This window comes from Misgurnus anguillicaudatus, chromosome 21, assembly GCF_027580225.2.
Source record: "Misgurnus anguillicaudatus chromosome 21, ASM2758022v2, whole genome shotgun sequence".
NCBI lineage: Eukaryota > Metazoa > Chordata > Actinopteri > Cypriniformes > Cobitidae > Misgurnus > Misgurnus anguillicaudatus.
In genome coordinates, this window is record NC_073357.2 from 46,683,306 (window position 1) to 46,698,241 (window position 14,936).

Sequence of the window (14,936 nt, forward strand, 5' to 3'; positions counted from 1 at the left end):
AAAATGCGTCCTCATTTCTCCGCGCTGTTAATGATAGAACGAATGGATCCTTAACAGCCGAGGCTATCCCAAACAATTAAAAGCTTTATTAAATAAAAGTGTGTATTTATTAGAAAACTTTTTCTTGTCACTGTTTTAGTATTATAAGTTTTGTTTTGTGTTAATATTATTCTGTTTATGTTGCGTATATTTCTAGGTTGATTATTTGATATGCTGTTGAATAGATTAATCTACATCAACGTGTCATATGTTCTAAAATAAATTAATATTTTTCTGATTACATATTTATTTTAATAAGTCAGAAATGTCTCCGCTGTTTTCTGCTGACAGGCGCGGTGGGGGCTACTGGGGGCGTGTGCAGCAGGTGACGCAAATTTTGGGTCCTCAGAAGGCTAGACCGTCTCATTTCAGTTCTTGGCTGTTTCTCAATTCCAAGAACACAAAGAACGGACTTGCGTCCTCGTGGAGATCGGTCTTGCCAGGCGACCTTGGAAGAACGAACTCGGAAGTTTTGCCGCAATGACTTCTGGGGCGTAAAGCGATTTCAGCAAGTCTGCACTCGATGCATCCTCGATATCAAGAACACAGTCGGGTATTTTCATGCGTCCTCTGTCCTTGCGTTCTTGAGAATTGGAATTGAACTTCGACCGTTAATGATGACGTAGAGCGAGGACACGAGGACGCAAGATCGCTGAAGAACGCATATTGAGAAACAGCCCTTTTCTTGAACTTCTGAGACTGCCACTATGAAAGACAGAGATGTCGCATGCTTAGAAGGACAGAGCTAATTCCCAGCTAACAATTTTTGGTTCCCAAAACGTTCCCCTAATGTTAGTTTTTGGTTCTCAAAACGTTCCCCTAACGTTAGTTTTTGGTTCCCATAACGTTATTTTCCAAGGTTTGTTTTTGGTTAGCCAGGAAAGTTTTCTTTACAGAAATAGAACGTTATTTTTAGGTTATTTTAACGTTAGGAGATTTTTATAACGTTAGGAGAACGTTAGAATAACGTTATTCTAACCATTAGAGAACGTTATGTATAAGTTATTTTTAGGTTATTTTATGGTTCCAGAAAACCAAAAAATAACCAAAAAATAACGTTCTGTATAAGTTATTTTTAGGTTATTTAAAAATAACCACCCTGCAACGTTATTCGAACGTTATTTTATGGTTGCAAAAAATAAAACCTAAAAATGACGTTCCCAGAACGTTATTTTTTGGTTCCCAAAAAAATAACCAAAATATAACCAAAAACTAATGTTAGGGGAACGTTCTGTGTTTGCTGGGTAACAAGCATTCGATCCGGCACCCGCCCGAATTTAATTAAAATATTATTTTTTGTCACGTCATCCGCCCGATCCATGTAACTGCCAACCGCGCATAGTCCATGTGCGTGCAAGAAGGAATCCTCTCTCTACAAGCTCTCGCGTTAAGTGAAGCCCACAAACCCCCATGCGAGTTGTGCAATGTGCATGTTAATGTTAAAGTATTATAATAATAATAATAAATAATGGCATATCATTTTTGTCTAAATTATATGCCATATAAAAAATATGTAAAAATCGAGAATCGGATCGAATCGTGACCTTAGAATCGAAAATGTAATCGAATCGAGGATTTGGAGAATCGTGACACCCCTAACACGGATCCGATCCGGTTTTCACCCGTTATCTACCAAGCTGATGTTAAAATGTAACATTAGCTAAGAAGCTTGAAATGTCTTCGATGATAATGAACACCAAATGGATGCACGAAACGTAGCGGAAAACATTGCAATTTTAATGAGACCAAATGTTTTTTTTGTGACTAATGATAACTAAGTTGCTAATGTAAATCAAACTTGATATATGCTGCTAAATTTGCAGCTGCTAAATTAAAATAGACCAACTCACTTTCTGGAGGTATACTGCCCCTGTCTGTTTGGAGTGTGGAGTATGAATTGATTTTTTTTTGGCGGACATTTTAAATCAGGGGTCGGCAAGTAACTTTGGCCGCGGGCCAATATTTTTTTTAGCCAGTAGATGGCGGGCCAACTGCTGTTGGCACACTTACGTGTCTTATTTTAAATTAGCATAGTATAAGCTATCTGATCTTTTGTCAAGAAACATTGTCTCTATTTCCTATTTAAAAGAGGACAGACGGCATTGAAAATTGCTTGAAACATGGTTATGGGTCTGTGTATCATTCGTTCAATCGCTTTTTTTCAAATTAAAAACAAAACTGAAAAAATTAAACACCACGGGTTTTCTGATTGTGTGCTCAGATCAAAAAAAATAATTACTGGATTAAACATTTTTTTTATTTAACACCTTTATAGGCATAATATATCAATGAAATCATTTTAAACAGATCAAGTACTATAGTTGTAACATATTACAGGCATTTATGCTCTCATGAAAGGCCCTTACAGTCCGAACTGTATTCCTTTTTTTATTAATATTTATCCGGGACACACACATACAAAACTTAGGTTTAAGGAGGTCTCCGCTGGACTGTTTTTTTTGTCCAGCTCCGACAATGTTCTATTCAGTAAACCGCTTAAAATACAGTCTGTGTTCGCTCGCTTTATTTCCCGACCTGACGGGTCCGCAAAACGTTAGATCTCGTTTCCAGAATCTCACATTCAAATATCTCTAACGAAAAGAGAGAGATGAAGTAGTCTACTGTATAACAATTATAAATGCTATACAAAAATTGTGTTCGTGCCAATATAAATATTATTTTAACATTGTGTTGTCAGCAGAGAAAAAATGTCACAGAAAAAATAATGAAATATAAATAATAAATTAAATAGGACAAAGCCTCTCACTCAAATTTCTAACCAACATAAACCGAAACCATAGTTGGTTGCGGAGTTGCTGTTCAAACAAATTGCTGAAAATCCTCCTTTGCCAAATTTATAACGTTTTAAACGGAGGCAAAGGTCAAAGAACTATGCGTTAGGAAAATGTATAATGGCTTTATTTTAATAGACTTGTAAAACCGTATTTTGGCGGATTACTTTTAATTTATTAACGAATTTACCTGCCCATTTAGTCTTAATAATTAACGGTAAATGAACTTGACTTGGTCTTCTCGAAGGCAGGTCGAACCTGAGGTCGGGCTCGAGCCCCAAGTTTAAGTAACAGAACAGAACAAAAAAATGAGTAGTGAAGGAGAAGATGAGAAGGAGGAGTTGCAGCTATGCGCGGAGGAACGCATTGCACGATTTACGAGGTAAATTTGCAAAGGATTCATGAAGTCATACCTCTGCAATTATTTGATCGATTGTGTTTTAGAAGTATGCTCAAACTCTAATGACAGTAATGATCGCGGATGTGCTGGTAGAGAAAAAAAGAGAACGAGAAAGAACGGCCCGTTAAGATTAAACTAGCTATTATACGCATTTTTTCAGGACATTCTTGCGAGCCGGTGGCAACCTGTCCACGACCCGGTGGTTGGGGACCTCTGCACTCCATTAAAAAAAAATCCATTAAAAAACGTACAAAGTACTGTGTAAATATGAACGAATTTTCCGTATTTATGTTTTACAGGCATTTATCCGTTTTTTAATAACATGTTGCACTATGGGTACAATAACCCCTGCTGCAATCTTTCACTTTTGCCTCTCTATCACCATCTCTGTTTGAAACCTAAAATTACAACTTGCTTGCAGAGTTATTTTCTAACATGGATGATGTTTAACTTCTAAACAAATGCTGTTAGAACAAGATACAAGTGTTCAACTATTTCAGCATCCACACATGTGATTTAGTAGACAAATCTTCTTTCTGATGTGACGTTTAAGTCAAATGGATATTAACCACAACATTTATCACATTAAATCTCCAGTTTGTGTTTCTTTTAGATTCATTTGAAGTCACCACTATGGTGATTAGTGTTCCCTTTAGTTAAGCTTTTGTCCCTTTACCTTCCAGAACTGACTCTGCTCTTTTAGCATTGCAACAATGTTTTTGCTTGTAGCAATTTCAACTTGTTTGTTGCTTGAGGAAGGAGAATTTTCTTAATGTCATATAAGCTTAGTTGTTTTTATGTTATGCTGTCTAACATTTAAATATGAAATTATAAAATAAGAATAATGAACTGAAATGTATAAGAGTGAGACTGTATGCTGATCTAAAAAACACAATGTATTGAATAAGATGGCTTATAATGTGTCAGCTGTGGTTTTTGCTTCAGAGACATCAATACTTTGAATACAAATCTCAACAATGGTGAGAGTAAATGTTAAGAAAGTTTTTTGTCCTGGTACCCAGCATGCATTGCGGCATGAAGCTTTGTTGTTGATTGTCACCATTGTTGCGTTTCATAGGCACTTCAGATTGAAGTGTCCCTAAAGGTTACGTAAAATGTTCTGTAAATCTACGGACAGTGTTCTATAAATCTACAGAATGTTCAGTTGTTGAATAAACGGAAGTGTCTGTAAACATAACGGAAAAAGTGCCGGTAATTTTCTGCCAGGACATTATCCGTTTTTTTACGGATTTTTTTTTTAGAGTGTGGGCTAGAGGAAGAGTTTTGTGCAGCATTTAGTGCAAATATTTTTTTATCAGGTAATACATATTATTTATCAGTGTGTTATACGCGAATAAATAGGCTAATAATGAAAAAAAGTTCAAAGGTCGGACTGTGAGCGAATGAGACTTACAGGAAAGCATGGTTGCTATTCAAACCCTTATTAAAACCCTTATTAAAATGTAATCTGTTAGTACCTGATCTGTTTAAATGTATTTCATTGTATATGTCTGCTAAGGTGTTCAATTAAAATTTGTCCAAACCCGTTTTCATTCTTTTTTTTAATTTTTGATCTGAGCGCACCTTCGGAAAACGAGTCGTATGATTTTAGATCAGGAAATAAATAATAGAAAAACAACTCGTTTTTCTTTTTCTTTTTGGTTTTGATTTGAAAAAAACGAATGAAGGAATGATACACGGGGCCATTTTTGTCAACTGTTATTGTAAAATAAAAAAGTCTGATAAAAAAAAAAACGGACTTCAAATTAATCCGGCGGGCCAGAAAATATTGCTTGTTGCCGACCCCTGTTTTAAATGGTCCCTTTAATGCAGGGGTGGGCATCGAGGGCCACAGTTCTGCAGAGTTTAGCTTCAACCTTAATTGAACACACCTGAATGTCATTTCCAAACAGTCCTGAAGACTTCAATTAGATTTTTCAGATGTGTTTGATTAGGGTTGGAGCTAAACTCTGCAGGGACACTGGCCCTCAGGACCAAGAGTTGCCCACCCCTGCTTTAATGCTACAAAACAAGCAAATGATTAGTTTAACCCTTTTACTGTCACCGTTCCTCCTGAGGAACAACTGACTTTACTTCAATATTTTGGATGTAAATGTTTATCGAATCGTGACAAACTATATATCTTTAGAAAGGTCTAAGCCTCTAGAATACAGATATTTTCAGTGTTTTATAAAATAAATTATGTAGGGAGAGTAATTGATTCATTTATGATAAGAGTGCGCCTAAAACATTGATAATCCTACTATATGTCACATGTCACCTTAAATTGTCTTCTTTAAAACAAGACCAAGATTAGGCTTCTAGCCCAAAAAATGCCAGAGTTATATTCATTTGAAGTGCAAATTAACTTTTCACACACAGGTGTGACAGTTATGCGGTTAAGGTAAAACCAAGGTCGTGAAACGTAGAACACATGTATAATGCTTACCGGGAAACCAGGGGAACCATGATCTCCTTTCAGTCCAGGTGCACCTGGTGTCCCAGGAAATCCAGGCATGCCCTTCTCACCTTTTACTCCTCCACCACCTGGAAGTCCACGAGGACCCTCTTGACCAGGAGGACCTTCATATTCACAGGACACAAATCAGTTAGGACTCAAACTTAGGTTCAATCCAGAATCATATTAAAACCCAAAACAAATAGCATTCATTTCATATCATGAAAATTACTTAAAACAAGCATCAGTGGGTTTGTGTGTATGTTCATCATATGTACTATAGTGCCGAATCATTGTGAATGTGTGATACAGTGTTCTGGAAGTATGACACAGACAAAAAGAAAATCGTACAATTATATTTCTACAAATGGATAGATATAAAAAAAAAGGGTGTCAAAAAGTAGATTATAATAACCCATTCCAGCCTCCTATTCAGTAGTAAAACACCAAAAACGAAAAAGTGCACATCATGACACAGATGAGTATTAAACCAGGAGGTCTAACATGCAGGACCTCCAGTAGGGTCAATGGTGAACAGATTTCAAAAGTCCAGAGAAAGAGGAACAAAATGAAATGTTTAACCCTTTTACTGTCACAGTTCCTCCTGAGGAACACCTGACTTTACTTCAATATTTTGGATGTAAACTATATCTTTGGAAAGGTCTAAGCCTCTAGAATATAGATATATTCAGTGTTTTATAAAATAAATTATGTAGGGAGAGTAATTGATTCATTTATGATAAGAGTGCGCCTAAAACATTGATAATCCTACTATATGTCATGTCACCTTAAATTGTCTTCTTTAAAACAAGACCAAGATTAGGCTTCTAGCCCAAAAAATGCCATAGTTATATTCATTTAAAGTGCAAATCAACTTTTCACCCCCCCACTCAAAAGGGTGGTGTGACAGTTATGGGGTTAAATTAAAAACATATCATAATAAATATCATAAATCATAAATGAATCAATTACTCTTCCTACATAATTTATTTTATAAAACACTGAAAATATCTGTATTCTAGAGGCTTAGACCTTTCCAAAGATATATAGTTTGTCACGATTCGATAAACATTTACATCCAAAATATTGAAGTAAAGTCAGGTGTTCCTCGGGAGGAACGGTGACAGTGAAAGGGTTAAAATTGACCTGACACATTTACACAGACATTCATCATCAACTCAAAGTAGAGATGCACCAATATTAAATTTTTCTACCGATACCCAGTTATTTAGACTAATATATGCCAATACCAATGCCGATAGTTTGGTGGTTACAGTATATTAAACTGCATTAACTAAATTGTGAATCTGAATGTTATTCATCCGTATAATAACCATTATTGAACATCACACTAGTAATATTTCTTTACATTTTGTATACACAGAGCTCAATTCATTGCATTATTATTATTATTATACTGATATTATTATATCAGATATATCGGCCATGACCATCGCCTGTTTTTAAACTTTTAAGCCGATAGCATGATATACTGCTTTCATCTGCCAGTACAGATATTGGCCAATATATCGGTGCATCTCTAACTGAAATGTCAACAAATTTTGATTATTACATGGATATTGTAATGCATGTACACCTGGGGCTTAATTTATCAACAGTGCGTACACACAGATTTTCTTCCTTTTTCTTTCAATTTTTCTTTTGTCTCAAGTAAGCAATCCAAATTTCTAGCACTTGGCTTACAAGGACTTCAATATCTTTTTTGAGAAGTTTTTAATCCTCTATGCCATGATTTCAGCGAGGGCATACACAATTACGTGATTTATAAAGTGTTGTCACCATATAAGATTCACTGGAGGCATTTGTGAATGCAAATGAATGTGGATGCGCACAGTGTTTATAGGACAAGTTAGTTATTTTACACTTAAAGCCCTGTTTTGCATACCAGTGAACACCCCTGACCACTCGGTAAGGTTCACGTCTTTGTAAATGAAAGTTTAATGCATTTTAGGAAGGATTGTTCCTGTGCACCTATAAACCCATTATAGAGGTGGGAGGTGATACAAGAAACACCCGAACATTCTCGGGCCAGCATCATATGTCCAAATTTCAGTCAAAACTGTTCTATTTCATCATAAACAATCTGAAAACAGGGCTTTAAGTGTAAAATACTGAACTTGTCCTTTAAGAAGATGTGGGATTCATCAACGATTACTTACTGATGTGCGTAAGAATCACGTGCGCACAATTTAGAAATAACATTTTTTTGGCACATTCTATCTTCCTTAGGACAAAATTTATACTTTTCTATGCACTGTTGATAAAAGATGCCGCTGATCATTGTGTAACATCTGATAACCATGAAACAAGATCTATTCATACACATCTAGAAAAATGCTCAATTACGCACATACACATAATTATAGTGTGGTATGCTTTACTTTAACATTAACTTTTTCCCTGCCAAAGTGATGAGTTATCTCGACAATTAGGAGAAAGCATTTTCCTGCCAATTTTTACGACAATACATATTTCCACTATTATCCACCAGGTTGCGCTCTTACCCAACTTATATAACACTAAAGCATCCATTGATTCAAAAACATCAAAAACTCTGTCTGTAGCCGCCTTTCCACTGCACACGACAAACGGCGGTCGATAAACCGGAAGTCATTCATTTCCTATGGAGAGTCGCAAAGGGGCTGCGTGAGGTGGCGACCATCTGCGGATGCGTAATTTTCGGATACGTTTTGAGCGTTGGATCCGTTAAAAAAATGTAACTTGTGCGACTACACCGCATGCAGAATGCTGATTGTAAGTGATGTATTTCAGTGTATTTCAATCAAAAACTGTGTGTGAGGTGAAAATCATTAATCCTTTTTGTTTAACTTTATCAGTAACATTTTAATCCTTAAAAAAGCCCGATTAATTACTGATAAGTAACATATTATTCATTTAATATGTATACGTTACTTTAATCTTGCCTCCATATTGACTTCATTACGACTGCCACTAGGGGGCGAAGTCCGACAATCATGTCGTTATGTCGTGTGCAGTGGAAAGGCGGCTTATGTTTTAATCATCATTCTTAACCTGATCTCTAACAAAAGTCCTTTACAAAAATGCAATTATCTCAGCCTTTTGTTCAAAATTATGTATTTTTGAAGAAACCTACCAATATTTGAGAGGTAATGAAAAGAAAACAAATGTAGGATGAAACTTTTTTTAAAGAAGAGGGTCTGTTTTTCATTTAATATATTGTCTGTATATATATGTAAAGAAAAACTTTTCTGAAAGGCATAACATTTTTGTGAAAATCATAAAAAAATGCTGGCATTGGCTGGCAATTTTTAAAAAAAAAGATGGCGGGGAAAGAGTTAAATAGCTTTACTTTGTATAATGGAAGTATAAAATTACTAAAAATATGTAGAATGTTAAAAAGAAATTTATTTTCACTGCATCCGAAACCGCCATACTTCCATACTATATAGCCATACTATTACTTTGACTAATGACAATGTATAAAACAGAGAGCAGAGTTGGCCATAAGGATAAGGTGTTTAACTTACCGTTTCTTCCAGGGGGACCAGGTGGACCTTGGTTACCTTTAGGCCCCTGCGATGGGGGACCTGCAGGGCCAGGTGGACCTACAGGACCAGATGGGCCAGGCGACCCAGGAAATCCTGGATCACCCTTTGGACCAGGGAATCCAGGACTACCAGCAGGGCCTTGAAAACCGGGGTCTCCTTTAGGCCCTGTGACACACAAAAAACATGAAATTATCAAAATATTGCTGAGTGTGAAAGCAGATGCGTTAAAAAAAATAATAAAAAGTAGAGAAAACCCAAAACGTTACCTGGGAATCCTGGATTTCCAGGTGGTCCTTGGCTACCAAGGCCTGGAGCACCTGGGTAAAAAGTTAAAAAGAAGTTATCCTAATCACAGGCTTATCAACAAAAAAAAAAACATATAAATGATGTTTCTAATGCCTCCTCCTTTTCTTTCTACTGTATGTAGTATGCTACACATATGATTACCTATACAAGAGTATATGTGAATAAACTAAGAGACACACCTGGTTCACCCTTTTGTCCTGGTGGTCCTGGAATACCATCGCGACCGGCCAGACCTTTATCACCAGGGTTGCCAGGAAATCCACTTCGCCCAGGGTCTCCTGGTCTGCCAGGTGATCCACTAAGACCAGGAGGACCTGGTGCTCCATCTGCTCCTTTAGGTCCGGGGGGGCCACTGGCACCTGAGATTCCTGGGAGTCCTGGGTCACCCTTTGGTCCTGAGTTTCCAGTCTGCCCTGGAGGTCCAGGAAGTCCAGGTTGGCCTTTTAGCCCAGGAGATCCAGAAAACCCTGGATTGCCTGGTTCACCCTAGGAATTTTTATAGGAACCGGTTTTTAAGACAAAAAATTCATGCTTAACTAGTCAGAAACATACATAAGCATTTATACAATGTATTGTGCCATATTAAACACTAAAATACACCCCATCTCAACGTAATAGCTGAAAATGACAATGTTTTTACCTTTTGCCCTGGACTTCCCGGTAATCCATATCCTGGTGTACCAGGATCACCTTTGATTCCTGGAAAACCTGGTGTCCCTGGTGATCCTGGCTGACCGCTTCGGCCAGGTTGGCCAGTGTTTCCTTTCACTCCAGGAGTTCCTATAACAAAAAGATAGTATCAAGGTATCTAGCATCAAGGTTTTAGAACCTCATTGACATGATAAGGGTTTTTGTTCAGAGCTTATGGAAGCAAGATGCTGACCTGGTAATCCCATCTCCCCCATGCTACCCTTGGGTCCTGGGCCTCCAGAAGCCCCTGGAATTCCTGGGAGACCAGGGTCCCCTTTGGGACCTAAACATAAGGAGGAAAAATATTTGTCAGATTTATACCCAATATACTTTACATTGTACTTCAACTTTGCCAATAGGTTTAGACCTGGAAATAGACTTGAATGAAGATGCTTTAGATTGTTCCTACCTAACAAAATATTTCAGATTTTTGTTTATATAAGTTTGTATACATATACCAGTTTGTTTTGCCTGCTTTACCTGAAGGTCCTGGTTGTCCTGGCCTTCCGTCTTGCCCAGGGAGACCAGGGTCTCCAGTGATCCCAGCAATACCCTTTGCTCCTGGTGGTCCATTAAAACCTATATGACAAATATAGAGAATCAGACAGTAAATATTTGTGCAGTTAAATGCATTGGTAGCTCCTTGAGGCAGTTTTGATCTTTATGTATGATTATGGCAATACATTAAGACTGCAAATATAAACGACAACTCTGCTAAAGAGATCAGAAAATCTGGTTTTAGCTAGGCTTGTGTCTTGAGTGAACTTCTAAACCATCTTAACCAGCCAGACTTTTGTGATCAACCAGCAAACCTTTAAGCAAAAAATCATTCCAATGCTGTCCAACAGAAAATTCTATTAAAGGCTACTTAACATTGGCCCAACATAGGTCACCAACATTTAATGATTGACAGGTTCTGTTGGATCATTTCATCTGGTTTAGACGCCAACAACAGGATGGCAAGATGGCAGACAACAACAGCAGGATGACTCACCTGGAACTCCCGGTTCTCCTTTTGTCCCCTTCATTAGACCTGAAGGTGGTAATGTGCCAGGCGGGCCAGGAATACCTGGGTCACCTCTGTCTCCCTTTTGTCCGTCATAACCAGGGTTTCCTGGGCGCCCTGGGACACCATCATCTCCTGCAGGTACCCAAAGCAGAATAGTGTTTAATTTCATTAAGAACTTTCAATTTTTTCCTAAGTACAAGAAATACATGCTTGCAGACCTTTTGGTCCAACAGAGCCTGGTCTGCCAGGGTTGCCGGGGGAGCCAGCCGGTCCTGGTGAACCCATCACACCCATGTCCCCTTTAGGCCCTGCATTATAGAGATGGATTAGAGGTGATTTAGATTCAGGATTTAGAAACAAAACATACATTGCTAATTAAATACAGTCAAAATGCATTTTATATTGCGAATAAAACGACTCTGTTGTTATTGTTGCTGAATCATATTACCAGGCAGGCCAGGTAGGCCATCTTGACCCGATGTTCCAGGGACCCCAGGTGGGCCAACTAGGCCAGGAGGCCCAGGAAGTCCAGGGCTACCTCTGTCACCTTGCAAACCTGGAATACTTGAACCTGGAGGGCCACGGTCTCCCTTTTCTCCATTAAAGCCAGGAGCTCCTGGTACAGAAGAAATGACAATGGCGTATTTGATAAGATATCTGCTCTTATTTTAGTCCTACATTCATCGGTTCTATAATTGTTTGTTTGTTTATTTATTTCTAAGCGCCATATTCATAAAAATAACCACAGTGCTACCCATTGAGCCTTTGTCATAGAATTGTATGGGATATAAACTTCCATTAAGCCATTATATCTTATCTAACAGCTTGTAAGGTTTTCTGCGTAGCCAGGGTTAAAAAAATGTATAATGATATTTTTTGTATTCCCAGACAAGGTTTTCTTCTATCAACCTATAAGCAATATTATTTTGTATATACAATAAACATAAAGCTTTCAAATCATACAGTGCAATGCCTGTTGTTGCATTACAGAGCTAGAAACAAGCATCACAAGCATATCTCTAGAATTTTTTCTGGTTTCACATGTCATGACAACTGGACATGAATTAATTACTGGCATACCTGAAGGGCCCACAAGGCCTGGAGGTCCAGGAGGACCAGGGGGACCTTGAACGCCAAAGGCAGGGGGTCCTGGAGGGCCACGAGGGCCAGGACCACCAGGAAAACCAGCATCACCTAAAGGGAAAATGCAGGCAACTTGTATTTACTTTGATGTACCACAGCTTTGTGTTAGCATAACAGCCAGAGCATCTCATGAAGCAATAAGCATTACTAATCTCTATCACAATTTAGACATGAAATAATTCACTACCTTTATATCCAGGAGCACCGTCAATGCCAGGTCGCCCTGGTGCACCAGGGTTTCCAGGGAAACCAGGATCACCTTTAGGCCCGGATACACCTTTAAGCCCAGGAAATCCTGTGGGACCTGGGGGGCCTGGTAGACCAAAACCAGGCTCTCCCTTTGGGAAAAAAGACACTTATTGGTATTCCATACTCAAAATGCATTTACACCACCCCATAGAGTAGTGAACTCTCTCTCTCTCTCACACACACAAATATATACTATATAGGGGTGGTTTCCCAAACACGGATTAGCTTAAACCAGGACTAGGCCTTAGTTTAAACAGGAAATATAACTAGTTTTAACAAACATGCCTTACTAAAACATTACTTATGTGCATTTTGAGGCAAAATAAAGGCCAAATATGTATTTTAAGATATGTCAGTGCAAGTATTTTTCAGTTTGGACAGCTCTTACATTTATTTTAGTCTATGACAAGTCTAATCCCTGTCCAGGAAACCGCCCCATAGTGTATAGTATATAGTGCTTCTTACTTTAGATCCAGGTGATCCAGGTTGTCCGGGAAGTCCATCCAAACCTGGTCGCCCAGGAACACCAGGCCCACCAGGGGAACCAGCAATACCAGGAAATCCTGGACAAATAAGATAAAACTGTTAGTCATAACTGTTAGTCATAGCTGTGACTCTCATTGGTTTATTCCACGTTATGCCCAAAACACACCCATTACTCATAACGAGAATAGGAACAACCCTTTTCCAGTTGTTAAATTAGCAAAAGTGGATTTGGACACGCCCGTTTAGACTGTGCACTTTAGGCAATGCACTTAGATTGTTAAAGCTGCGGTCGGCAACTTTTTTGATCATATTTTTTGATCATATTCACTGAAACAAACACTATGCTCCGATAGAACAACATAAATTAGACTGTTAAAAACTCGCTTCTTGCTCCACCTAGAGCCTGTTATTTGTTTTGCAAAAATCCACCGCTCCCGGTTCACTTGGTCCAATCAGTGCAGGCCGGTTCATTTGGTCCAATCAGCGAAGGGCTGTGTAAAATCTGCCTGTCAATCACAGTACCTGCACGCGCCACAGATCCCCCCTCGCGCGTGTTACAATATCACGTGCATCTGCCTGAAGTTCACAAGTGTTTTGGATTGAACGCAGGGGGATGGCGAAGAGAACATTCACTAACAAACTTCCGATTCCTCGGTTAACAACCAGAGCTAGGAAAACAATAAATGATGAAAAGAGGGAAACAAAGATAGAAAGCGACCGTGACTGTAATAAAACTAGAATCAATATCGGACCAGCATTTGAAAGGTGGAGGAATCTACGAGATTTTAAAGGGTTCAAGCTTGATGCAGAGCTTGCCACATTTCTTCTCGACAGGTAATTTTGCTTCGGAGTGTTATGTAAGTAATCTAAGTATTCTTGCTAAGTATGCGTTCACAATAATGCTGGTGCACACACGCTGACGAGGATGAGCTCGAGAAGGGAGGTGGCTCGGTGGTAGTGGGGGAGGGACATGAAATTGTAAACATTTGGAAACTGCTCAATCCTCTAGAGTTGCGACGGCAGCTTTAAAATAGGGCCCATTATGTGTTTAAATTCAAATATAGATAGACTACAATGGTAAATATAGACAATACACACCTTTAGGACCAGGAGGTCCTTGCAGGCCAACACCAGGAAGACCAGGCTCTCCTTTGGTTCCAGGGAGGCCTGGGAACCCAGGTTGTCCATTTAAACCAGGGTCACCTGTATAGATAAGGAAACCAATCTCTGTCACATATCTGTTTCACGTGCATTCGGGGCTATGGAGTGTGTGTTTGAGAAGTGCAATTGCAAATGTCTTCTTTACCTGGACTTCCTGGCAAACCAGGATCTCCTGGTATTCCTGGGGGTCCACGGTCACCTTTCTCTGACATAGCCAGCCCAGGTTCACCTTTCTGACCTAGTCATTTAGACCAACATTGAGATAATGTAACTTTTAAAATGGACAAGCGACAGTGCAGTCAGTGTTATTATTTTTTATCTGTATACATGGACAACATTCGCCTTTCATTTCGCTGACAACACTGATTTCTGACCTGGTGCTCCAGGTGCACCTGGTCTTCCTGAAACACCCTGGATACCTTTCTCTCCAGGGCCTCCTGGAGACCCATATCCTGGGGGACCAGGCAAACCCCTGTCTCCCACAGAACCTGGTAAGCCAGGATCACCTGGGGGACCTTGTGCACCTTTTAGCAGTGCAGAGCCCTTTAAAAGGTACGTTAGTTAGGGTTAATAAAAGGGACCCACCCAAGTTAAAAACGTACTACTAGGATCTAAGGCAAGTCTCAGTTAATCAATTATTGCATCAAGGCAC

At 38.8% G+C, this 14,936-nt stretch overlaps 1 protein-coding gene across 1 annotated transcript in view; it reads right to left on the bottom strand.

Moving 5' to 3' along the window:
* Positions 1-14,936, bottom strand: part of col4a5 (collagen, type IV, alpha 5 (Alport syndrome)) — a 48,939-nt gene that overhangs the window by 6,556 nt on the left and 27,447 nt on the right. The window contains exons 25-40 of the mRNA XM_073858837.1: positions 14,659-14,827; positions 14,430-14,522; positions 14,222-14,326; positions 13,103-13,200; positions 12,576-12,726; positions 12,326-12,439; positions 11,694-11,861; positions 11,464-11,553; positions 11,231-11,377; positions 10,717-10,815; positions 10,430-10,519; positions 10,187-10,326; positions 9,726-10,032; positions 9,507-9,557; positions 9,220-9,405; positions 5,612-5,814 (exon numbers count right to left, since the gene is read on the bottom strand). Of these exons, the coding sequence (XP_073714938.1) occupies positions 5,612-5,814; positions 9,220-9,405; positions 9,507-9,557; positions 9,726-10,032; positions 10,187-10,326; positions 10,430-10,519; positions 10,717-10,815; positions 11,231-11,377; positions 11,464-11,553; positions 11,694-11,861; positions 12,326-12,439; positions 12,576-12,726; positions 13,103-13,200; positions 14,222-14,326; positions 14,430-14,522; positions 14,659-14,827 (2,211 nt within the window). The remainder of the gene's footprint in view (positions 1-5,611; positions 5,815-9,219; positions 9,406-9,506; positions 9,558-9,725; positions 10,033-10,186; positions 10,327-10,429; positions 10,520-10,716; positions 10,816-11,230; positions 11,378-11,463; positions 11,554-11,693; positions 11,862-12,325; positions 12,440-12,575; positions 12,727-13,102; positions 13,201-14,221; positions 14,327-14,429; positions 14,523-14,658; positions 14,828-14,936) is intronic.